The 26555-nt window shown below is 43.8% G+C and overlaps 1 protein-coding gene across 7 annotated transcripts in view; it reads right to left on the bottom strand.

Annotated features, from left to right (window-relative positions):
• NCOR1 (nuclear receptor corepressor 1) overlaps window positions 1–26555 on the bottom strand; it is a 120844-nt gene that overhangs the window by 60067 nt on the left and 34222 nt on the right. For 4 of the 7 annotated variants that reach the window (XM_066634789.1, XM_066634788.1, XM_066634792.1 and 1 more), the window contains exons 8-17: window positions 25488–25558; window positions 24624–24690; window positions 23156–23328; window positions 21635–21767; window positions 20077–20255; window positions 18439–18493; window positions 17453–17554; window positions 9689–9819; window positions 8807–9024; window positions 3530–3592 (exon numbers count right to left, since the gene is read on the bottom strand). In XM_066634789.1, the coding sequence (XP_066490886.1) occupies window positions 3530–3592; window positions 8807–9024; window positions 9689–9819; window positions 17453–17554; window positions 18439–18493; window positions 20077–20255; window positions 21635–21767; window positions 23156–23328; window positions 24624–24690; window positions 25488–25558 (1192 nt within the window). The remainder of the gene's footprint in view (window positions 1–3529; window positions 3593–8806; window positions 9025–9688; window positions 9820–17452; window positions 17555–18438; window positions 18494–20076; window positions 20256–21634; window positions 21768–23155; window positions 23329–24623; window positions 24691–25487; window positions 25559–26555) is intronic. The other 3 variants (XM_066634793.1, XM_066634791.1, XM_066634794.1) reach the window with 3 other exon arrangements.

Genomic DNA, 26555 nt, shown 5'->3' with positions numbered 1-26555 from the left:
CAGTCAGCTGAACCAGGAACTGTCATCGTGACAGTTATCTAGACTGGGTCACACAATAAGGTCTGGTTAACACACGCTCCAGTCTGAAAGACTTGCTTGCCAGGCCCGCAATCTGGTTTAAGTATGGGGCTCTAATGCTGCTTTCTTTCTGACAGATCGCACCTCGTCTTTGACTTCAGCTTTCCTTGCCCATGTCTCATCCATACAACCTGAGGAAAGCTGGGCTTAACAGCTGCTGGTAGCTCTTTCACAAGCACCAAATTTATCACAAGCTAATTGCGCAGGTTAGTGTACATTATGAATGCACATTATGAGGAAACTTGGTGGACCAAACCTGGATGTACAAGAGAAATTGGTTAGCCACAGTTAGCAGAAATAAGTAAAGTCGGGTTGTAGGAGGAAATAGGGGAGAGGCAGAGTTTTTTGGGCTTTTCAGATAATCCCAATGTAGCTGACAGGCTAATGGACCAAGTAACAACGCTGTGGAAACTTTTGGTGGGGTGCGAGAGTCTTGTCAGGAATAGGAAAATGTTTACTGCTGGTTTGATGCTTGATAGCCACTGAGGGGGCGATTATGATGAGCCACAGAAAGGGTTGGATTGGAGAATCTCCATGGGCACCAAAGGCCTATAATTCTGTCATCTAAAGAGGGGCATTAGCCTTGTTTCCCAAACAGTGAAACCGAAGCACTCCAAGGTGCGGGGGTGGGGTGGGGGAGAGCTCAATTCGAAGGTCATGCCATGTCAGCGCCAAGAATAAAAATCAGCTCTCCTGACCCTGCAGCGCCAAGGGCTTATCTGCTGGATCATGCTGTCTCCCCATTTGACATAACCTAATTCTCCCTGGGCTCTAAAGCTGCTAAACCCCCACAGCCGGCATTAAACATAGTGCAGTGGAGAGGAAAAAAGATGGAGCAAAATGGAACTAGAATACTTTGCCTTTCCCAGCTAAAGCCAAACCACAAAAGGTTCAAACAAAATGCCAGAGTGGTTTCTAAAGCCAAAACTTTTGCATTAGTGTAATTAGACCAAGTAATATAATCCAGAGCATGGTTATATAGGACGGGCTAGGTTAACTCTTCATGACTACAGTCAAAAGGGAGAGGGAGCAGGTTTAGGCCTCTCCACACACTGGCATCCCCAGCTATACCCTTTTAACTTTCTCCCATATTAGTGAATGAATTCCATGCCCTTCCATGAGAAATAGTGAACTGGTTACCAGGGAATGAGGGAAGAGAAAGCAAAGGCAAACCTCTGCCCAACCTTGACTGAACTACCCACTGGGTGGTCTGGTTCTCAGTGAAGGGATTGCAGGGTGTCTTACACCCCTTACAGCGACACACTCATGACGTGATAATAAGACTTTCTTACACGCCCATGCACACATGCCACCTGCCATTTTGTCAATACTACTAAAGTGTATACTTCCCACAAGCAATGCTAGGACACTCTCCTTAAAACAAGAAAACCAAATTTTATAGCATCTTAATTTGTTTTAATTTGTGAAGAGTTCAAAAAGAACCACTACAAACCAGGTCCTCTCCAACAGTATCTGAAAGGGGATAGTGAAAATGTCTTCATGGGTTTAAGGCAAGGAGGAAGGGGACAACGTAGGTATCCTGGAGAAAGCAAGTTCTTCATTACTGAGAGATTCATTGCATCAAAAAGTCTGATCTTCCACCGCTTTAAGATTAAGGAGACCTATGGCATCTTGTGTGGCATAAGCCATTCTGAGTGGCAGCCAACTTTGTGAAGCGCACAAAGACAATGAATATGGCAGATAAGTATATGCATGAGGATGACAGTGGGAGGAGACAAACTATTTTGCTAAGTGAAATTAAAAGTTGAACAAATCCAGATAGAAAAACACCCATGTCTATTAAGATCAAGGCATCAACTAGAACTTTTGGCATCAACAGAACAAGGCACCAATATGCACTTTTAGCTTTTATCCCTCTCCTCCAAGTTGCATCAGAACTTGGACCTTGTAAGTATTTTTAAAAGGGGTTGTCAAATTCAAACTAGGATGGAACCAAAGGAATACATTTATTTATCAGGGACAGTTTTAGACATGTGGGTTGTGTCCATACTTCAGTTGTCTGCCCTCTTCAAGAAAAGACCAAACTGTACGAATTAAGCCTGCCCTGTAAGTTTGCCCTTTTTATTTTTACTGTTTGATTTTTACAGTTGAAACTAAATTTGTATGCATTTGGAAAAGAATGCAAAAATATGAAGCACATAAACTTCACAATACCTGTGGCCAACTGGTAAATGGAGTACAATGTGGCCAAACTGGTAAATTACACCTAATGATCCACCCCACCTTGTACATCAGCGTTGTTAATGGGAATGATACTAATAAAACTATTTTATCTCAATTAACTTGAACCAGAACTCCTGTCACAGATAACCCCAAGCCCAAAACATAATGGTTCAACTCCATGCTCAGATTAAACAGCTGATTGAACACTGGCAGACTCAGGGAAAGATCTCAAACAGATTAAGGAATTAAAACAAAAGACACGGCATGGGTTGGGAAGCATTTTCTTAGCCAAGTATTGGAAGGACGTGGCAGGCAGATATAAAACTATCTGGCCAGTGATCCATCTTATCCACCGCTGTGTACTGCTAGCATTTCTTCTCCAAGATCTCAGGCACAGGGAACACAGGCTGTGTAACCAGCCCTGTAACCAAAGATCCTTGAAGTGAAAGTGCTGAGGATTGAACCCAAGGACCTTTATCAGTAAAGGATGTGCTCTACCATCCTATGTAAAAACTGATTTACATAGTACATTTGCAACTATTTCCTTCCCACACTGAAACATTACTTTTTAGTAATGAACACCAGGTTTTTTGGAGGGGGGGGGGGAACTACCAAAGATGCTTAGCTCATGGAAATTATTATGCAAAAATTCACTTCCTATATCCATATACAAAAGTTTCCCATTTTAGCACCTGCCAATTTAAGGCTTTAAGCTGTGCCAGAATCTACTTAAATGGATCGAAGTCTGCCCTGTCGGCCAACAAAAATCAAGGCAAGCATGCAGCTCAGTTAAGGGAAAAATATTTCACAGGACATTTCATATTATTATTGTGTGGCTTTTAAGGACTTTCCCAATCTTGTCAGAGCTGTCTTTAATAAACAACAGACTGACCTGAAAAATTATGTCATGCTGAAACAGCCTAGGACCCACCAGTCCTTCAGACAAATATTAAAAACACCATGAGTTAGTTTGGAATAGAGATCTTGTGAAAGTACCATTTCAGCTGGCTCAAAAATTACCCAAGATAATTAACAAAGCTACCAAAGAAAGAAAGCTTAAAATGTGAGGGATAATGTCCTGGGTGAATTCTGAAGGTATATCCAGTGTCTGTTGCTATATTAAAAGTAACAACTTGTGTCTCTTTGAAACAAGATAGGCTGCATTAGTTCACACAGTTATCCTCCTTATACTGAAGCAGTACTTCAAATAATCAATAAAATATTAGTTTCTTTTAAAAAAGGGCAACACATGAGAAAGGGGTTTTACCTTTTTTTGCAACTTCCATCTCTTCTTCCGTCCAGCGGGAGGTCTCGACTGGCTCTGCTGAAGCTGAAAAGACAGAACATGAAGCCTGTCAGATGGGGAGAATGCTGGGACTTGCGCTTTCTACGTAATCTATTAATCTGTTTACATTAAGGCCTGCTCAGGTCATTTGGGAAAGATGCCCACTGACAGCAGAAGACAGTCAGTTCTCATTACATCAGAACTGAGGGACAGAGAAAAAGAGGAGGGATCCCTTCTGGGGGCAAGCAGGTTATGCAAACACCACACACACACACTTTTGCAACTGCAAAGAGTTCTTTAAACACTCAAAAATCTCCTCTACATGAACATAAACCAACGCTAGATGCAACCCACCAGAACATTCTCCAGCATGACGCCCACTGCAACAAACAGGATCTCCTGTTCATTTCAATGGCGCTTATGCAGGAGAGCTTTCCAATGGGTAACATCCCATGAGTAAGGATAGAAAAGAAGCACAGGGCTGCCACTGAAAGACAATAAAACTGCATAATTATGGCCAGTCCTGCCTGCACTTTCTACCCCATAACATGTAGTACATAAGAAGCTGCCTTATTCCAAGACAATTGATCCATCTAGTTCACTACTGTCCCATCTACACTGAGTAGTAGCAGCTCTTCAAAGTTTCCAAACCTTACCCAGAGATCCTACCAGGGACGAAATCTGAAGCCTTCTGCCTACAAAGCAAATGCTCTAGCCCAGTGTGTACTTTTTAGTACTTTTTAGTACTGGGACCCACTTTTTAGCATGACAATCTATTAGGACCCAATAAACTTTGTATAAATTAGAACAGGGGAGACTCACTGCCCAGAGCTGCCAAATAAATTCAGTAGTAGAAACAAAACCCAGCAGCAAAACTCCCATTAAAAGAAAAAAATCAAATATGCATTGCTGGACCTTACAGACTGCCCCTTCCATCAACAGGATGTGTGCTTGCATGTGCTGGTGTAAGCAAGCCACTCTTTCAGAAATTTCTACTCCAGTATGGAGTGTCCCTCTCTGTAAATACTAGAGTAGAAAGCTGGTATTTAGAAGGTCTACTGAGAACTCATGGCTCTATTCAGAACACCAGCAATGCAAGCAAAAGAATTCTAGCTTCATCTCCAGCAGCATGTCCAAGTAAGATTAAAGGAGGTGGATGACTCTGAAACCCTTAAGGGCTGCTGCTAATCAATAATACTGAACTGATGGACCAAGGGCCTGACTCAGCACTAGGCAGCCTCCTTCCCCATTTAATCCTCACAACAGTCCTGTCAAGGCTAAGCGGGGATTGAGTCCATATTCTAGCCACTAAACCACATGAGTGACTATCTGCACCTACCAATGTCAAAATTCCTTGCAACACCGAGCTCTTTTTTTTTGGGTGATGGCTACTTTTGGTACTGTGTATGGTTGTGGCACATAATATTAAAATTATATTCTCAACCTCATTATGATACTACAAGACGGGGGAAATACAATAGGTATTGCCTTTTCCTGCAGTTTAATGCCAGGTGACACAAGGAAGCCAGTCATCTTTTCAACACGTGCCATTTTGAAAAAGGCCCCCAGCCATCTGCTTTGGGGCACACCATGGTCCCATAATTCTGCCTTGCATTGGGAAGGGCATATCTTTATAGCTTTTGGATCTGTTCTGCACCCCTGCATCAGAACACAGTTTTGTCTACCCCTTGAGTTTAGATACAAGTTCTCGTTTCAGCAGTTAAATGGTAGCAGTACTTTATTTCCCAATACACACTTTGTGCTAGGATTTTTGCAGTTTTTTAAAATTTGGTCTCCTGGACTTTGGGTTATCTTCTGTGCAGAGACTTGCATCAAACAGTCTTCTTTCATCTTTAATAACTGCACAGATGAACCTAATCAGCAGCCATTATTCACTAATGTCACAGATCAGAGTTAACTGACCCAAGGCTATTGTAAATAGTGAACATTCGTTGAATTTCTTAAACATCAATTCCACATGTTCAATGTCTCAGCAGACAGAGTGACCTCAAAGGTTTTTTAAATGCCTCCTGTTCGTAAAGTAGGGCAGCCTTCTTGAACAGAAAAAAGTTTTATACAATTTGAAAAGGAACCATTTACAAAAGAGCAAAGGTTCATTTACAATTCTATCTGCATTTCAGTTTTGGGTTCTATTTACTTCCAACTGCCTTATTGCTGAAATCAAACTAGGAAGATTCTGCTTATCAACTGGCAGGGATGTGCTGGAGCCACCACTCCCCTGGACTTGAGTTAAGTTCAGAGTCCCTAACCCCCCAACTTGAGTTGCAAATGAGTTATAATGGGCAGCCTTCGCAACTCGTCTGGTGCCATTTTTAGAGTCACTATGACTTGAATTAGAGTCTTTTCAAAAAGCAAGTGAAGCTGCAAGGCAGCCATGGCTCTACAGAAAAATCAGGGGTGCTGGTGGGGACAGAGTGTATGTCGGAATTCTCATTCACACTGCCCTGATGTTCCTATCCGGTCTGCCATCAGTAATGTGCTGAAGCCCGTCACTTCAAATGAGCCACAAGTTTGGAAGATGTTCCACTTCTATTGTAAGGAAACACCACCTCCTCCCTGCTTCGCCCGGTTCCTTAGCCCCCTTCCATATGCAACCCCCCTTCGTTGGGCTCCTCCTTCTCCCCTCCCTCATCCAAACAGAGACAAGAAAAAAATCTGGTCATCCCATTCGGCCAATCATTCACCCATTCCTTCTGAGATGGACAAGACAGCCGGCTTCCCCCCCCCCCCCCGTCCTGGCTTACCAAGCCTTCCTCTAGTCACTCCCCACAGCCTCATGCAGACATCCTCCCTCCTTTTCTCCCCGCAGCTCCTACCTCCTGGAGCCAACCCACCCTCGCACCACTTTGAATGTGGCTTCCAGATCGCCCAAGAGGTCTTTCTGAGTGCCACAGAAGCCACAAAAAAAAGCAAGCAAGCACACAGATGACAGGGCTGGAGGCCAAGTGACTAAAGTGTAGAAACTTGAGTGAATGAGTTGAAACCCATTTCTCAGAAAAATACGTGAGACAAGAGTAACTTATGGGTTCAAAACACGTATAACTCAAGAGTTTTTGTGACTTAAGTTCACGTCTCAGCCCATCCCTGTCATCTGGCTTTATTAGATGCTTTAAATATTGTAGTGATAGGAATATTCCTAATAATACAATTGTCTTAAATTTCTTTTCTTTATTATTAATATATAATTATTTCATTAAATTCTATTATTTGGTCTGTAAACCACTTTGTGAACTTTTAAGGTTGAAAGGCGATATATAATTATTCTTAATACTAAAACAATTTCTGGTCTTAAAAAACAAAGCTGAAATACTTTTAGTATGAATGTGTGTTTTCTAAAACAACCAGAATCCATCACACACATACTTTCAGTACAACCTCCATTCAAGGTAGGTCAAAGTTTCAAGCTTCTTTAAACAGGTCGATTTTTGGTCCAAACAATTACACCATATTGTACATACGTATGTGCACGCGTGCTGAGACAGAGATGCTGGCTTGCCTCACACCAGACAGGTGACTACATGGCTAAGGGCTGGAACTACATGTTACAAAAAAGGCATGGCTGCTCTCACAGCATGCTCCATTTCAGCATGCTACTTCACATAGAAGATCCATATCTCCTCCTTTTCACACACCCTCCCACCAACTTCCAAACATGTCTTCAGAGAACTGCAGGTGTGCTGCAAGGAGCAAGCATATTTATATACAGTGGCTTACCTAGAAAGAGTCCACAGGATCAAATGATCCCGGGCGGCATGTCTTGGGGGGGTGTCCCTCAGCAATGCCACTCCCCCACCGGTTCTGTCTGGAGGCCTTGTGAGGGCATAACAACATCACGATTTACAGCCAAAAACCAAAAGTGTTGTTTTTGGCCCTCCAAAGGCCTTACAAGGCCTTCTGAGGGAGAGGGAGGCTGTGTCTGGCCTCTTTGACCCTCTGAAGGCCTCTGGACAAGAGGCAGCGGACAAGATGGTGTGGGGAGCGGCAGCCCAGCTGTGGGGGGCAATCTGCAGTCATGGCCCCTGGCGGTAACAGGGACAGGATCACCACTGTTTTTATAGCATCATCCACACGTATAGCACTTTAAGGTCTTACATGTCCAGAGTACCCACTCACAGAGGTACCTCCCCACTATATCTCTATGGAAATTCCAGCTCTGGCATAGTCTCCTTCCAATCATTTTCTATTGGGATTGGGTCACTCGGGTACCTGAGTACATTGTGTCTGAATGGATCACCTATTCACTCCAAAGGCAGAATTATTTGCCCTTAGAGGCTGTGTGCTTCAAACAGCAACATGCATAAAAGGGAGCAGATTCCTCAGGAGGAGAATTGTTCTTACTCTTCCATACACTAAAATATTTTTTGCATATAAGAGGAAACAGCTTGCTTCCAGTTTTAGTTTAAAGAAGCCAGTGCCTCATATCAGTTGTTTAAAAAACACTAGTTTGCCACAGTTAAAAGCTCAGGTCTCAGTTACATGAATTCACTTGCCTCCTTGGTGCAGCAGCCTTTTGAGGTAGAACAATGGCCCTAACTGTAGCCTATCAATGGTCAGTGAATTCAGAAATAAACAGGAAACCATGGTTAACACAACTTGCAGTTTTCAAACCAGCTTCAAACTGGGGTTTCAGCTCCTGGTTTGAATGCTCCAAACCAATCAGTTCGTGGGAAGGCTCCAATTCAGATGCAAGGCTAAGTCATGACTTTGCCCAGACACAACCCTACTCTGTTTGGCTCCAACTCATTGGCTGACACCTGCAGCACAGTTATGTTTTGTAATCCTCAGCATTAGCCAGAGAGAGAGGAAAGAAAAGACAAGGCAGGGCTGGAGCTCCCTGATGCTACAGCGATGCAGCATCCCTAAAGACTAGTTCTAGCCTGAGGTAAGATCTGAACTGGAGACATCTCGCTCATCATAGCCTCGGCTCTAAAAATCACAATGTTACACCAATGCGATGCAAACAGAGTATGGCACACAAGATGCCTCTGAGAGAAGCAGCAGTTCCCTTCTGGGGCCACCATTTAAAGGTGCAAGAGCTCTCCCTTGCAGAAGTAGGAGAGTCTCATTTTCCAACTGCACTTTCAAAACTCCTCAGTATCCTTCAGCAAGACCCAATGAAAGGCTTGTGGCAGGACTTGAAGAGAAAACGTTTTACAGCACATGGAGGGAACCTTCAACATTTCATGGGCCTCTCCAGGAAGGCTAGAAAGTATGAAAGCACACTTAAGGCCAACTCACAAGGTTCTGGAGGGGGAGGCAGGGGAGGTGGTGGCTCCTCGGTAGCAGCTGCTGCTGCAGCATTTGCTGCCGCCGCTTCGTTTGTCATTGATCTGGTGATTCGGCCCTTTCGCCGACCTTGGCTGTTGGCAGTCTTGCGTCCTCTTGGAGCGGCCTGCTCTCTTTCCTCCGGTTCCTCAGGTGTGGTTTCAATCTTGTCCTTCTCTTTGATGTTCTCCCTGGGAAGGAGACCCAGAAAGAGAAACATAGTGACATCCTGACCCAAAGACAGACTGCACTGGTCCCTGCTCCCAAAGGCTGGAGAAACAAGCCAAGCTAAACTCTCTTTTATTAAGCTACTTAGGGAGACACCACAAGCTCTGGATTCATAGTGCTCTTTGACAGGCAAGGATACTGCTGCTCAGCATGGAAATCTGTGAAACAAAAGTTTGCAAACTCCTACATCTACTCATATTAATCCAGTGACAAGATATAATTTGACTTTGAATCACATATAGTACAAGCTGATATTCTTTAAACTGAACCATTCACAAACAAAGCAGGCAAATTTTGTTGAACAGGCTAAAAAAAGTTAACTGTAAATTAGTTCTGACAACTGACCAGACTGAATTGGAGTCTCAGTTTCAAACCCGTGATCATTCATGAAGCTCACTGGGTGACTTGGAGATAATCGTTCTCTCTGGGCAAACCAAGAGACACATCACTCCTCCCCAAGGCTCCTGGGCACAGGCTACTTATGCAAGAGTACCTGCATATACTGGCTCCAATGAGAAGTGAGAGCTGCCTCTTAGAGACACAAACTAGTCACTACTGGGGCATGTTACTGGTACAGCAATGCCTGGCCAGAGGGGGTGGGGAAAAAAGACAGGATTCTGTGCTCACTTAGATTCTTCTTTTTCATCTTTTTCTTCTTCATCTCTCTTTTCTTCTTCTTTTTTCTCAGCTTTCTCTGTCTTCTCTTCTTCTATTTTTTCTTCGACCTTTTCGTCTTGAGAAGGACGTGCAATTTGTTGCTGAAATGGGAAAAAATTCCAGATTGCATTGGAGTGCGGTAAGAATCACAAATTTTAGGACTAAAATGGGGGGAGGTCTCTCTTCCCCCACTCAAGAACACATATACAACAAGTACACAGGACACTGCAGGTGGAAGCACAAGATGAAGACTAAGTATCTCATGAAACAATCACACACACACACACACACACACACACACACAGAGCAAGCCTTACAAACAGTCACAAATATAAATACGTATATTTATCAGTTCATGTGTGGCACACAGACAATATGAAAGAAAAAGAACAAATCTAATTTACATAAGTTTCCTTGCATGGTTGTCTACCCTAGAAGAAATTTTTACTTGCCACAAGTGATTAGAAAAGTACTATCCATAATCTCAGCAGTGAATTAGGTAATGCTTTGGCTCTGGATTTCATATACATTTATCAAGCTGGGCTCTCCAAACCCTGGCCTTTGGGCCAGATCAGGGTTTGGAAAATGCTCCCCCCACCCCGTGCATGGGGCTTACTGTTCTGCATCCTTGTGCCCAGATCAGCTTGAAAAATGTAGCGTCACAGCAGAATGGTAAGCACCACTTGAGGAATTTCTTGGAACAGGGCAATTTCCAGGTTGGAAACCGCTGATCAAGAGCATCAAAAAACGTCAATATCACCCAACCACCTTCAACACCCGAAGTTCTCCTGCTCCCTCAAACACCTCCATTTTTTCTCCGCTTCTTTTTATGCTTGGAATTGCCTCCATTCATTGCCCATTTTCCTCAGATACCTTCTTAGAACTCACCTCTTCCATAAAGACACTGGAAACATACCTCAGTCCCTACTGCCTACAGCAGAGATTCCCAAAGTTGCCATGATCACGGCAAGCTTCTTTTGTGGTGGCCTACTGGCTCTCCCAGGTGCTGCCATCTTGCATCAGGCAAGTATTGTGTGAGATTCAAAATGGTGTTGCCTTGGACAGCTGGGAAGAAGAGACCACTGGGAACATCCCCCTGTGAGTTTGCCGCAGCACCCTCAGGTGCCTGAGGCACAGTTTTGGAACCACTGGCATAGTGTAATTAAGCTTAAGGGGCCTTTGACGTTTTTCTCCTTTCCCTTTTTTTTAAAGGCAAACATATATACCCTAAAATTGCTTTTAGACTTCCCTGAAGTTTTCTGTAAGGCACAGGTCAGCTGCTGTTCAAAATTCATGTTCTGTCCTGGATCCTGAAGCACAGATCTAGCTAGCCACATGCATCTCTGGGTTCTGCTTTCTCATTTTGAGCCTACTGTTACCCCAGTCTCCCCCCAGGAGCTCAAAGTGGTGTTCATGGTCCTCTCCCTAATTTCATCTTCTCAACAACCCTCTGAGGTTGGTACAGCCGAGAGATGGTGACTCACAGTTGTTCAGTAAGCTTCAGGGATGAGAGGAAATCTGACCCCAGGCTGCCCTCATTCTAGTCCAGTGGTTCTCAAACTCTCTGGGGGAGTTTGAGAGCCACTAAGTCTTTGCGGGGGAGGGAGGAAGCCAGGGGGCCGGGGAAAGCAGCAACACAATCCCCAGGATCGCGCCACTAATGGGGCTGCAGGGACTGGGACGTACTCACCAGTCCCCGCAGCAGCCTTCCCAGGTTGCGGGGAGCCCTGTGTGAGTGCCTGCAGGGCTCCCCAGCCGCTTTGAAGTGAAAGTAGAGCAACTGCGCTCCACTTCCGGTTTTGCGGAGGTGGAGTGCGATCGCTCTACTTTCACTTCAAAGCGGCTGGGGAGCCCTGTAGGCACTCGCACAGGGCTCCCCGCACCCCAGGAAGGCTGCTGCAGGAACTGGTGAGTACATCCCAGTCCCTGCAACCTTGTTAGCAGCACGATCCTGGCGATTGCATCACTGCCTTCCCCCTTGTCCCCGTCGCTTAAGGGGACAAAGGCCAGGGCCCTCAGGTTGGGGCATCGCGACACCCCAGTTTGAATACCACTGTTCTAGTCCAACACTCTGACATGCTACATAGGCATTTATTGTATTCATACACCACTTTTCCAAAAGTATTCAATGTGAACTGTGACCTGGGTCAGCTTGGCCTAAAAATTAAACAGCATTAGCCTCCCATTTCAAAGGATTCTTTCATAGCAAATTCTAGGATGGTGTAGCTGCAAAAGGACTGGACTTATACCACGGAGGCTCAAGTTCACATCTCTACAGGGTCACAAAGTTAAATAGACAAGTCACCATCTTGCAGGACTGCTGTGGGGTGGGGGATTGAAAACAAGCGCACACAGGATGACCTGAAGTTATGTCACTGTCTACCATGGAGAATAGGAGAGGTACAAATATGGTCAGATCACCTGTATTACAAAGCTAGCATTTAGTTTATTAATATCATCAAAATGTTCTTTTTTTCCAAGCTAAACACAGCTCTTGACACAAGCAAGACAGCCTTAGTTACTAAAAATGTCAGCTGTCCCAATTCCAAAATACTGTATCAAGTAATATTTAGATTAATTGGTTAGAGTAGTGGGGGGGGGGGAGAAGAGGAGAGAAGTGCACACTGGATTGTATTTCTGGTCCACAGGGAAAAAAAGCACCAAACTTCCCAGCCAGCTCTGATTTATTTAGAATAACCCATCGTTTGCCAACACAAATAGTCACATGCTGCTCCCAGATGGGCCAGAAAACATGCAAGATGTGTCAGTGTGTTCAGGGGCACAGGGTGGGGAGTGTTTACTAAACTGAGAGAAATAAACTCGACAAGCAACGTCCTGCTTCATGAGCCTGGAAGGGGAGGCTTTCCTTCCTCCTGCAGAATGGAAAAGACCCAAGGCCTCCAAATCAAAGAGATGGATAGCACCACAGGTAGAGGCAGTCCCTCTATGAGGACATTTCTGGGTCACTGAGGTTTGCCCAGAGGAAGATGGACAGGTCCAACTCCAAAAGTACAAGACACCTGGAGTTCTTTCTTCACAACACCCAGTGACGACAATGGGGGGGGATGTGCAAGAACATTGCAAGTCACGTTCCGTTTCGTTGATTGTGCAACAGGGCTACTAGCTGACTTTTTTTTCACCTCGGGCACCAAGCTAGTCTGATAAAAAGATAGGGAAAAGTTGTATAATTTCAAAAATAAAAATGTCATAATATTAACCCATTTCTGCCTGTACACAAAGGTGTACACATTTGATCCCTGTTCGGTATATGCAAAGTTGGGCAGAAATGGCTTAACTCAGATGGGACGTTTTGAAACATTATAATTTAGGATTATCCACCCCCCGCCCCAGCCGTCACTTCTGAAGGAGTGAGAAACTATAAAGACACACTACCAGGCAGCTTCCACTTTCTGAAAACTTCCTTCCCTCAAATACCTTAATTATTAAAATCCATAAAACTGGAAGACAGGAAAAGTTATTCTGAAAGAAAAAAGTATGAGAACAAATGCAGAAACTTTGCTCCAGAGCACTGATAGCTGAACACTGGCCTTGGCCAGCTATCCTTGGTATTACATTAACAGGGTGTCAGATGTGCCAAGGTAAAAGGGTTCATTTGCCTCCCCCTCTGCCCTCCTAGGCTGTGTCAAGTCAGTGGAGTCAAATGCAGAAGGGTTAACTTTGCAAAGGGAACACCCCTCCCCTCCTGGCCCCACATTGACAAGAGCTGATCACTTTCTTCCCAATTTTAATATTCCTAGTTGAACACACACACACACACACACACACACACACACACACACACACACACACCAGGAACAACAGCAGAGCTGGTTTATCCAACTAGCTAAATATGCAAAAGCCCCCAAAGGAGAACCCAAAGAGGCAGTTTGAAACACAAACCTTCAATCAGCTGAAGCCTCAGCGACCGACGTACCTGCACGCTCATCTGTTGCTTAACACACTCTTTTACTATCCACAGCCGGGGCAGGGTTGGGGTGGGGTGCCTGACTTTTAAAAATGATGCAAATTTTAAGGCTCAAAAGGATCGGTAGAAAGGGAAAAAAGAAATTCCCCCCTAGCCCCACAAGAGAGGGCTGCCTGATCCAGCCAAGATTTTATTCCAGGAAAAAACAGTGTCATCCTGGCCACAAGCTGCCTAGCAAAGTGAGTTACCCGTCTCACATGCAAGCTACTAATCTCGACAGGGTCACTTGAGGTAATCCCCTGCAGAGCGGGGGCTTGATTGGCTGTCACAGAAGCTCGGGTGCTTTTCTGTCTAGTCAGACTGCCGGATCGTACCACCTGCCAGGAGAGACATGCGGACGGATCCACAAGGGGCAATGCCTTTTGCAAACTGCACAGCCAGGGCTAGGGAGAACAGCCTGCGTGCTTGGCGGCCAAGGGTTAAAGCATTTATTCCACTCCCTCCAGGGGAGGGAGTTTTAATTCATTTACCTTAGACTGCAAGCCTGTAACCAAGGCTTGCTTTCATTTTTAAGCTTTATACAGTGCATAATGATTTTACACACAATAATCATAAGTTACAACAGTAGGCAATGCAATTGCATTTCACCACTCTTAGAAACCTATTTCTTACCTGGGGGTGAATGAGTCATAGCACTGCCAGTCAAAAACTATTTCAAGATCAGCCTTTTATCTTGGGCTTCTCCTTCATACCTCCCATCCTTCTATTGCATTTCCCCAGCTTTAATAGTGTAAGCTCTGTGAGGACAGGGGACATTTGGGGGGGGGATGTTAACTATCTGACTTAAATCTTAAATTGATCTCAGCACCTGAATATTATCAAAGCAGTAATATAGATATTTTTTTGAGATACTGAAGTGTGCAATAACTTTTCATTTTAAAAAATGTGGCCATTCATGGTTAGAAACAGCATCCCTCTGGTATTTTTGTTTGTTTGTTTTTGTAGAAGTTACACACAAGGATGGAAATAACCAACAAATAAAAGTATGCCCAACATTTTTAAACTTATGGATTAAAATGTGATCCTCAGAAGTGGCCTAAAGCTTCAGTTGCTTAATTTTTGGTAATTATATCTTGATCTTTCTACAGGGAGATCCAGGCTCTGCACATAGCTCTTCACTTGCCCCCCACTTTCTTCTCAACAGTCCTGGGAGGACTGTTTGGGAAAGAGAGAGATAGAGCTCAACTGGCTATTGACCTACTAATTAAAGTCCTAGAGGACAGTGCTTCTCCATCAGGATGCGAAAAAAGAACCTTGAGGAAGGAGCCAACGAATACATTTGAACAAGGCTACAAAGATGTGCTGCATCCCATTGCAAGATCCCAGTTTGTGAAGGTTATACCACTAAGTACAAGCTTTGCCCCTTCTACAATAACATCTAAGCAAAGAATTTTTTTTTTATCCTTTCCTCGAAAAGTAAAGGGGTGCACTCAGACACCACTGGAATGGAGGCAAACCCGGATTAAAGCTTTTGTTGATTCCAGGCCTTAAGAAGCAAGCCAGTCCTTCTCTGAATTGTCCTATTCTAGGTTCTGCTTCTTGGTCAAACTACCACGTGTTGAGGCGTGGCTTTTATTTATATACCACTTTTCTTATAATGTTTGAGAACAGCGAACAATGCAAGACAGATCTCATTGTATTGTTAACATACTCCATTTTAAAATCAATATCGAAAAGCCGACAACTATGAATTAAGCACTTCCTCCAAAACAGCTTGAGTGTCCCCAGACTGCCCCCCACTGTGGAGTTCCATTGCCAACCCCTAACATCAGCTTCTCCCCCCAAAATCCCTGCTTAGGTCTTCCCTACTGCCCCCCCCAGCTCATTCAATTCAGAAAGGATTAATACACACAGCACATACTCCATTTTGTAAAGGGATGCAGGAAGGAACAAAGTTGTATCCCCTACTTTTTCAGTCTCCTTTGCCTTGTGGTATTAGTGAACAACAATACTAAAGGGTGGTTCTTTTACAAACTGCCAATACTTTGCCCCCTCCCACCAACTCTTTCATATGGTGTGTGCGTGAATAAATTAAAATACACAAGAATAAACAGGATCCTATGCTGCAGCATTGGAAGCAGTGGTATAACATGAATAGTTGTTTGTAAAAAGCCACTCATCTGGTCACTCTGTGACAAGAAAGAATAATCTCCAGGTGAATAGGAAGGAATGCTTTGTGTACTGGAAAAAAGTTGGTCCTTTTTCTCGTGCTTCAAATGACTACAAAGTGGCACACAGATACAATGGGCCATTTAAAAGAAACACACACACACACACACACACACACACAGAGTCAACTATAACTGTTGTGGCCTTGTTTGCAAGACTGGCTTGAGAAAAAGAGGGCACTTGACCAATTGTGCTCGGCAGGGGGGTCTCTTCCATTTTTTTCACACCCTTCCCCATTGTCCTCTAAATTCAGACTGTTAAAGCAGAAAAGAACCAAGAGGCACAATCAACCTCTACAGACCAATCTAGAACATAATGTGTTGCCAGCACAGAGGTGCTTAGTGATTAACAGAACCAGATGGCTCTTACAAGCAAGCCAAGCTGCAAATTACAGGGGAAGGCCAAAGAGCCATCATCAGGCTCAGTTGGCAACCTGACCAAGAGCAGCTTCAACACACAGAACAGGTAAAATGGATTATCCAGGACTGGTGCCACTTCTCCTTTCCTCAGGTACTAAGGCAAAGGAAGACACACCTCCACCATGAGCTGAGTGAGTGTCACTTGCTCAGTGTCACTCACTTGCCTGAGAGGCCTGCCTAGGTTCTGCAAGAGAATGGCCTGCACTTTGGGCTCTGCAATTCATTGGTCTCATAGGCTAGCCCTGGTGGGAAGGTAGTTATTCTATGAATGGATTGTTTTACAAGCTGCCTTATCCGTGTTGTGAGTGGTGGTGGGGGCCCCTATGATGGCAAAAAGGACACAATAGCATCCTAAATAAACAAACTACCATCTGCAGAAGTCTGTGAGCCTCTAAACAGTGGCTGGATCAAAAGCCCTCTGCCGATCAGGACCATGGTAACAATTAACTTTTTTCTCCTTGTTAAAGAGCAGCTGCCAGGGGGCCCAATTCAGATTGGAAATGAAGCAGGAGGGGGTAGTGTTATAGCTCCTATTATAGCATTTTAAAAAAAAACCACACATGGCTTATTTAAGGCAGTGATTCCCAAACTTTTTCAACAGGCAGCTCCCTTGACCTTGGCCACGGTTCACCATTAGGGCTACAATCCTGTACACTGTATAGGATTCCACTACTTCTCTGGTTGGTTTCTGTGGCTTCACAGAGAGACACTGATTTCACATGCTTCGCCAGCCACGGTACTCTCTGTAGCTTCACCCCGGAAGGATGGCAAGAAATTTCTCGACTGAGTTCCACTGGAAGCAGATTCCACTTGATAGAGGTAAGATGCTACAAAGTTGGGAGACTTGACTTGGGGGCCTGCTTGTCCCTATGGCTGCCATTCTTGCCCTTAGGGATTTCTCCCAAGTCACTTGGGGGAGCTACCTCCCTGGGTTCCCAGTGTCCTTGACCCTTTCTGCTCCCTCTTTCTTCAACTCTTCCCAGGGCTTCCACTCCCTCTCTCTTTCTCTTGTTCCTCTGATCTCCCCCTATCATGGTCCAAAGTGCCAAATGTTTGGGAAGCAATTTAAGCAGCAGCCCATGAAACTACACATTTGAAGAAGTGTACTTTTTCCTCCAAAAGTGAGCAAAAAGTAGCTTGCAATACACCGACACAACACACCTGGTTTCTCCCCCGCCGCTTGCCATAGTTTCTTCGCACCAGGGCCTTGTAGTTCTCATTTTTCTTGGTCAAATAATAATACAGAACACAGTCTGGAACATTCTAAAAAGACCAGAAAAAGAAAAGAAACTGCCAAATTCCAGGTAAAATAATCACCAAAATGATCTCTACTAGATACAAGATGCTTCATCTGAGAAGGAAAGGAGTAATTCTCCTCCTCATTCCAAATCAGACTTCCAGTCCAATAGCTACATTTAAGATTCTCCCCAATTGCCAACTCTCTCACGGTTACTTTTCCCTGTTAAGAGTTGGCACCACAGCACAAAATAAATTAAGCAAAAATAGTGTCTGTTCTCATATCTTACAAGGCTTGGTCGTTTCTTGAATGTGGTGACATGACTGTGATCGGTTGCTGGCAGAAGTTTCAGGTCATCTCTGGGAAAGACTGGCCCATCCCAGAGACCAGCTGAGATGGTCACTGTAGGCAGCAGTTGGCTCTGTCCATCTATTCATCTTCACTGTTCCTCTTTTTCCCACTCCCAGGTTTAGAAAAGGAAGAGGGGAATGAAGCAGAAGAGGAAGTGTGGAGGAGAAGAGATTAATAAGAGCATCAAGATGCACTAGCTTTCTTCTCCTTCACACTTCTTCCACTCTGTCCCCTCTTCTTTTTCTAATCCAGGGAGTGGGAACAGCAGAAACTGGCACTTCACCAGGTGTGGGAAGCAGCAGGTGGTGAGCTGCTTTAGGAAGTCTTGGGCCAGCTCTGTCACTGAGACACAGCAAGTTTTTCACTACAACGACACTGATGGAGTAAGTCTACTAAAGAAGAATAAGTGTGCATTTACTGAAATTTAATTGCAAGCTCCCTGAGGAGCCTTTTTTGCCTGAGAAACCCCTGATGGTAACATATGCAGTAATATCATTACAAAAATTTCAGAAACAGAGAAAAGCCACACACGTGTGTCAAAGAAAGAACACTGTCTCACCTTTCTTTCCAAATACGAAGCAATTAGACCAAAGTTCTTGGGGTGCTGGACAAACCTGTAGAAAAACAGAGGAAAGTCAAGCCCTGACAGCTAGTATATTCCAGTTGCACATCCCTGATTTCCAAAACTCCTATAAATGCAATTAGACAACCACTTTCTGCAAGAAGACATTAATTCTGTAACTGGCATAAATTCCACCAACTGTGTAAAAGCATGGAGGGTGTAGGCAGGTCTTCACCCTACAGCTATGGAAAATCCTATTTAGCCATCCTTTGGGGCTTCAGAGATTGTATTAGGCATCACCCAAATACTCTCAAACCTGACTCACGGTCACTGGGACTTGGAACCTCTGTTGCTTTGAAACACACGGTAGGGACTACACAAAGCTCCAATTACTGCATCTGCATTGCTTAGTAATTCTGTACACCACCATTATTAACACACATTCTGTAGCTCTTGGGAGTCCACTGAGCATTCTAAGTTCTTGCTGAGCTTTTATTTGGGGGGGGGGGGGTTGTTTGCTCTCTTGATGTACACATTGATTTACTCCCATGTAACTTTTTTCCACAGCACTCATGTGGTTCCTCAGCAGCCTCCCATCTAGGCACTAATGAAGCCCAGAACCACTCAGCTTCAGCAATGTGGTCGCATTGTGTGCTTCCAGACCACACAGTTGCCTTATAAAAGTCAGCCCCCTTGGTTCACCTACACTAGCGCTGTCTTCTCTGGGTGGCAACAGCTCTTCCAAGTCTCAAGCGAAGATTCTTTTTAACAGGAGGTGGTACCCAAAAAGTAACACCTATAGCATGCAAAACAGGTGCTCTGCCTCCTCCACAATGATCACTCTACAAGACAGCACACAAGTCTCCACTGAAATTATGCTTCCGAGAGAAGAAGCCGTCACCTTTTTGGGGGTGCCTCTGTCAAGTGCAGACATCTTTCCACGCAGGCACCAGTCATACAAATCCACACTTAGGAAACCCTATTTCACTTCCATTCAGGAATCTGTGCTCCTGCCTCCATAAGAGGAGTCCCACGCAAAACGATAAAGGCACATGTTATCTAGTGCAGTGTTTCTCATTGTTTGTCCCCTGCCGTATCACTTTGCGTGGTCCACCTACTGGAAGTACCACCAGAAACAACTGCAGATTATGACATCACCAGTTACTTCCAGACTGAGAGGCAAGTCTTGATGCAACAAACACCAGTAAGAGGCTCAGGGTGGACAAGAGGGCTTTCTGGAGCATGCGAAAAGCACATGCTGGAGCTCTTCCCGCCAAGGCAAGCCTACTACCACTGCCTGTTGCACTAGTCTTACCACCAGGTGACAGAAGTCTAGAGTTCCCACAGGTTCCACCGGATACCACCTCGAGTACCGCTGGTTGAGAAACTCTGATCTAGTACAATATTCTGTTTCCAATAGTGGATAGCCAGATACTTCCAAGAAGGTTAAAAATAGGGCAAGAAGGTAACACCCTTTCCCTGCAATTTGTTTCCAGCTACTGTCCCCACCGTCACCATAACTACTCACTTAATGAGAGAGGAGCAAAAGAAAGTTTAAAGCTTGGCAAGACAGACATTATCTGCTACATCTCAATACCTTTTCCCCAGGAAATGCATAACAAAAACATATATTACTTCTCTTTAAAGATCTCCTTCTCGTGGTCTGTCCAGACATTCATAAACTGCCGGTCTTTGTACACCTTCATGGGGTCTTCCATTAGTCCATTCATATTAATGAACTTCACTCGCCTCTGTTCTGCATCAAACATCATGGGGGGAATGACAGAGAGCTGGCGCATTTGCTTCTCATTGTTCTACAAGTGAGGAAAACACACAAACACACACATTATTTTAATAGGACATTTGCTGGCGATGCTTAGGAGGCCCTAAAAGCAGCAAACACAGAGCCAAAGACACTTTTAAAGGCCCAGCTCTAGTGTTTACAATCCGGTGCTCATTAAACACACACACTCACAAAAAAAAAAAGGTCATCCTCTTTGGCAGCAATTCCTCTAGCCAGCTCTCGTGCAATGTTTGACATGGTGAGGCAATGGCACTCTCTCATAAAAATCTATGCTCCACTGGAGATTTTTAAAAGTTTGCCAATGTCGTAAAAATTCATATTAGGACAGGAAAACATGCTGAATTAGATCCAGCTCAAGATCTGTCTATGAAAATAACATTCTGAACACTGAAGATTCTGAAAACCAATATGGTGTTGGATGTAGGACTACAGAGTCCTGGGTTTGAATCCCACGTTCAGCAGCATGGGTGGGGGGACCTTGGCCAGGCACACTCCCTGCCTAATGTAACTCAAAGATTTGTTGGAAGGCTTTGATAAGATTGAAACATCTTCCCCTAGGAGGGAAGATGGGATGCAAATGGGATGAAACAGTAATAAAGAAAATTAAATCGAAATGCAACAGGTTTGCCCTTCGTAGAACTCAGCCAGGTCCAGTTTAGGCTTCAAAACCTACTTGATACCAGGGTTCACTCTAGAAAATATAAGGTAGTGCTGAAAGTGAGGTCTCCTCTGAGCATGGACAGAGAGTTCTCTTCCTCACAAACAATCACTAGTTCCAGTAAACCCAAAATTAATGTCTGGCACCCATGCCTTTGACCTGGATGCTCCAGCCAGGTTCAAGCACCAGTACCCCTTTTTGAAAAATTCATCACCTCTCCATTTTATCAGCCAAAATAACTGCAATGTCTAATTCACAAGGGGAAGACTGGAATTGGCCCCACATAAGCAAGTTCTCCCAGAACCGTAGGAAAAACTGCCCTTATTTCCCATTGAAGTCATGTCTGCAACATTCATGCCTGTCTAATTTTATCACCCGTTTCCAACTTATTCCCTTTCTTCAAATCCCTTGTCACAACCCACCTATTCCTTGAAGACTTGGGCTTTAACCCTCATCCCCTTCTGAAACAAAGGCTAAGCACATGCATTCACACTAGCTCAAAATCCCTTGGCTCTGCCACCCTCTCCTTTCAAGAACTCCTCAACTACTGCAAGTTCCTTGGGGCAGGACCTGGCCTCTTTGCACTGTTCTGCTCAAGTTACTCTGGGAAATATCACATGAAGCTATTACAGTGAGAACAAGTATAACCCTTGCCTACTATATAGTACAGACTTGTTTAAGATACAGCATCCCCTTGCCCAAGTTTCTGGACAGATCAATTCTGGTCTTACCTCCTGTTCTGAGAGCCCATCAATTATTTCAGAGATTTCATGTTCACTTCGAGCAATAGTTGCTGAAAGGCCAGCCCCTCTTTGACCAACCCTAGGGATGGAACCAGAAAAGCAGTCCTTGCTGAAAAGCCTTCTATAAAAAAGGAAAGGAATCAGTGTGGGGCTGGTCCTATGCTTGGCCCTTCCAGGATGGAAGGGGGTCTTCAAAACAAAATGGAAGAGGACAATCAGGAAGATTTTTTTTCTCCCTCCCATATAATGCTAGAGGTCAGAGTTACTGGATGAACGGGATTAAGCAGAAGTTCTCAAACAAAAGCATTTGCCCACATGCCACAGAACATATGGAATTACTGATTTTTCTATGTAAACCACTTTCTGAATGACTTATTGAAAAGCAGTAAATAAATATTCTTAATAGTTCACTATGACAAGATGCTGTGAAGGCCGCTAACTTAGACGGCTTTTACAGGAAAAGAACAAGTCAAACCTAATCGATATTATCCACAACTGCTAAATGAAGATATACTGCCTCTGAATAGTGAGGCTCCAAGAATCAAGGTTTGCGGAGAGACATGCCCTGCATGTGAACCTACCAAGCTACTGCTAGAAACAAAATGCTGGACTACATGGAACTTTGGTCCAAAACTTTACATTCTTATGAGTCTGTCTATTACACTGTATGAAGTCTGTTACTATACAAAATTGAGTTTATTGTTAAAGCGCATTGTAATTGTGCACAAGGCTGCTTATAGGTTTCATGAAAACTAGGACTCTGCAGCAAGAACAGCTGAACTGTGCTCCCGGTATGAAATGATGAAGCTTTCAAACACTATTCTAAGTTGCTTATTTTGTGTCATTTGTAAGTTGAGATAGAAGCCAATGCTGCAATCTTGCCTAGGAGTAGGCTCCATTAAACTCAAGAGGACATACTTCTGAGTAGACATACTTAGGACTGCATTGTGAGTGTGTGAGCCAGGACGTTCACACCTGGAATCTTGATGCCATCACAAAATCCAGTACACAGCTTAAAACAAGCAGTGGGCCTGTATGTGCAGCACAGTAAAGATAAGGCCAGCATGTCTTTACAGGGCATTTGGCAAGACTGACGAGACGACTACATAAAGTACAGTGAATAATAGCATGCTCTTTTTTGTGTTTTTGTATTGTCGTCATTTTGGAGTCTGGGCAGAGAGTGCAAAATATTCTAACACCACACAAATACACATTCAAAAAGCACAATATGAACACTAAATAGTGTTATTCTCATGTGCAATAAATCTGCTTCTGAGTGTTATGGGAAGAGGCAAAGACTTACACAAAGCAGAAAAGGCTCACATGTTGCAAGTGGAAATCCTGCTCTGCACTGACTGACAACTGCCTTACCTAGGCTACAATTCTAAACACAGTCACTGGGAATAAGGACCACTAAGCTCAAAGGGACTGATTTGAGTTGTTTTGCTTTGGATTGCCCAGGACGGGCTTTAAAAAAAAATTAAAAAGCATCTCTATCAATAGCTTTACCTTTGGAATCGCTCTTGCTGCTCTCGCTGCTTTCGGATTTCTGGAAATTGCTTCTCATAATATTCTCGGGTCTTGCTCTCCTTTGCCCTCCTGCGAGGGTTGTTTTCTATTCGGTCGACTTTCTTCTCCCATGCTTCCATTAGTTGATCATAACGCTGACAAATTTTCTGCTCCTGAAAACACCACACCCCAACACACAAAAAATAAAATAAAGAGGGGTTAAATCTCAAATATACTCACAAGTCAGTGCATCCCACAAACAAGATGGTAGTGGCTGCAGCACCACTTATGGTTCAATATTTTTCAGCCCAGTTCCTAAAACAGCTTATAATTAAAATCCCCAGGAAAGGTACAATATATTCTCAATGAAAAGGTAGGAAGGCATCACATTAATACATTTCACATCCACACTTGCATACAAAGTGTGCAGGTGTACACAGAGAGTTTATAAGCAACCTCAAGTCTCCTACTGCGACATTGTTTTGTTGGGTAGCAGGCACTAGGTGCTGCACAACATGACATGACATACTTCATTGATCAGGAAGTTCATAATTTGATTATTCTATCCAGTCAAACTGCCCCCTCAACACAAGAATAAGATGAGAAAACCATTAGCCTTACACACTGCTAGAGTTCAGAAATGTTCTATGGCAGTGTCCTTCAACCTGTGGGCTGGGACCCCAATGGGGTTGCAAAGCCTCATTTGGGGGATAGCAGCAGCCTTTCAAAGCCTGTGCAAGAGAGGGCTTGGATCCAATACTGCCTTATTAAATCCCAGTCTTTAATATAATCCTGCACAGCCACTGCTTGCTGTCCTGCCCCGCAGCTCCTAAGGCTAGCACTGCTCAGGCTGCTACCTCTCAGGGTTGTTGTGAAGGCAAAAATGGTAAGGAGAAATAAGATGGGTAGGGAATGGGTGGCAACAGGGGTGGGGAGTGGGCAGACTGGGTCCTGGGAACGGCACAGGATCAGCAGTGGATCCCCAGTTTCATACTTTATTTACTGGGGTCATGAAAAAGGTTGAAGATCCCTGTTCTATGGCACTGGGCTCCATGCAGTGGTCACAGTCCATTCCGTTACCTTATTCTGCTGAATGGTAGATTTCAACCTAAAAGGCCGTACCAAGTCTACAAAGGATATTTAAACGGTGAGATCAGTTATTTCTACAACTTTCCATGTCAGGAGCCATCAGTCACTAGACCGGGCTGGCAGCAAATGGTGAACCCAGCTGAGAAGCAACCCCACCAAGAGAAGATGGGGGGAGTGACCAATGAGCAAGTCCTCCCTGGCCTGAATGGGCTGCAGCTGTAGCACAATGAAAATCCTCAATACTTTGCAAATGGTGACAATTTCCTAGCCATGCAAGAGAGTGTGCCAAGACAACAAACTGGCCATTCATGAGATGTTTTACTTACACACACACACACACACACACACACACACACACAAGTAAATTGTAAATATTTACCCTTTGTTTCCTGGCATGATTCCTTCTCTTAAAAAACAAAATCAGCTTTTTCCTCATGACTTGGTTTCTAGAAAAAGAGAGAGATAAAGTGAGAGAGAATTCCCACCTAGCCAGAATGGTGCATTTTTCAAGAATTCTCTGCTGCAATAATGTTACAAGTTATGGAGTGTCTGATAATATTGGCAAGAGATTAAATCCAGTGCAATGAAGAACAATCAGTTCTTGTCATTGATAAAGAGGGGGGGAAGTGTTGGATAGTGCAGAAAACTACAGCACAATCCTACAAGTCAGAAGCAGAACTTACTCCCAGGAAAAGTTGCATACAACTGCAGCCTTAAGCCATTTCTGTCTAACGTTGCATATATGCAACAGGGATCAAATGTGTTCACCTGCGGCCTGGGCAGAAATGGGTTTAACCAACCCTGTTTACACAGAGAATATAAATTAGAAGTGGCCATGGCATGAGAGGTTTGTCAGTTATGACAAACAGGTATCTCCCTGGGTCAGATGGGATATCCTAAACCCAGAGCACCCCATCCTAACCTTGCCTTGAACGACTGCAAGGAACAAGACTCATTCCATAAGAAATGCCATAGTGGATCAGACCAAATCCATTCCAGCATGCCTTTTCCAAACATGGCCAGCAGCTTCCCATTAATTGTTATAAACAAATGTTCAAACTACTATTTTAAATTAAAAAAAAAAATAACTGGAGTTATAAAAAAAAAATAACTTGGTGGTTCTATGGAATGGATGGCAAGGAAAATTCAAAACATTCCCAAAACATTTGACCTACTAAGGGGTCAAAATAAATATAATCCTGGATTTCTTTTGAGGAAAGATTACAAAATGTCAGGTACTTACGTTTTGATGTTTTCATGGTACACCTTTGTGTCCGAAGGCTGGTTATAAAGTGGCTGCAGAACAGAAAGATACTGCATTTACATAAAAAGCATGACTTGCTTGTCTGGGTTGCAGATACATGGTGGTATACAAAAACTAAAAGGTTAAATTTGTCAAGCAGTACACAAAAAATGGGGTTGTACCCAGCGAAAATGAATCCTAAGCGCCACTGAAACTGAAACTCAAACTAGGCACAACTGACTTGCCCCACTGGATTTCCATGGTGCTTAGTCAGAATTCACTTTCTTTGAATATAACCCATAAAATGCAACAGGAGCACCAAGAACATATACAACCCAAAGTCCAAGAGAACACAAATTTGATTTGGAGTATATAGATTAGAAGCCTGATGGGTCTCCTTGGGGAAACTAATCTGTAACAGTGGTGGCACTATTGGGAAAACCCTGCCCCAAGGTCTTGCTTTACAGCAGAACAAGGGTACATGTTTAAGAGGAAATGTTATTGGCCACATAAATAGACTACTGAAAATAATGGCCACCTCCTCCTCTGTAATGTGTAGCCCTAATCAGGACAGACCCAAGACTTCCTGACAACAGAGACCCTCTGCCACTTCTCCTGCTCCCTGGATTTGAAAAGAGGGGAATGAAGTGAACAAGTCTCCAATGCCTGCTCCTCCACACTTGCTTTTCCACTCTTTCCCCCCTTTTCTTAATCTACAGCAGTGATTTTCAACCACTGTGCTGTGGTACATTTGTGTGCTGTGAATGTTCTGCAGGTGTGCTAGGTCATTCCATGTCAAATCACACTGTTTCCTACTAACCTCCTTATATTTTTATGAAATTTGGGGTGCCTATTCGTTCAGAAATACCAATTTTTAGCTGCCTATGTTCACTATGTGAAATTTTATAGCTGTGCACATTTTCAAAGTTTTATCAAAAAATGACCTTCTAGTGAAACTAACTAGCTGTACCTCGGACGCTAGTTGGGGTATACAGCTGAGGTGGTCTCATTTTAAACCTCCTTTAATGAGATTCATATGACAGACAACAAGAGTTTTAATAATTTTTT

Source organism: Tiliqua scincoides, chromosome 8 (genome assembly GCF_035046505.1).
Source record: "Tiliqua scincoides isolate rTilSci1 chromosome 8, rTilSci1.hap2, whole genome shotgun sequence".
Classification (NCBI taxonomy): Eukaryota; Metazoa; Chordata; class Lepidosauria; order Squamata; family Scincidae; genus Tiliqua; species Tiliqua scincoides.
The sequence above is the reverse complement of the archived record's forward strand: the minus strand, read 5'-3'. Positions and strand labels throughout refer to the sequence as shown.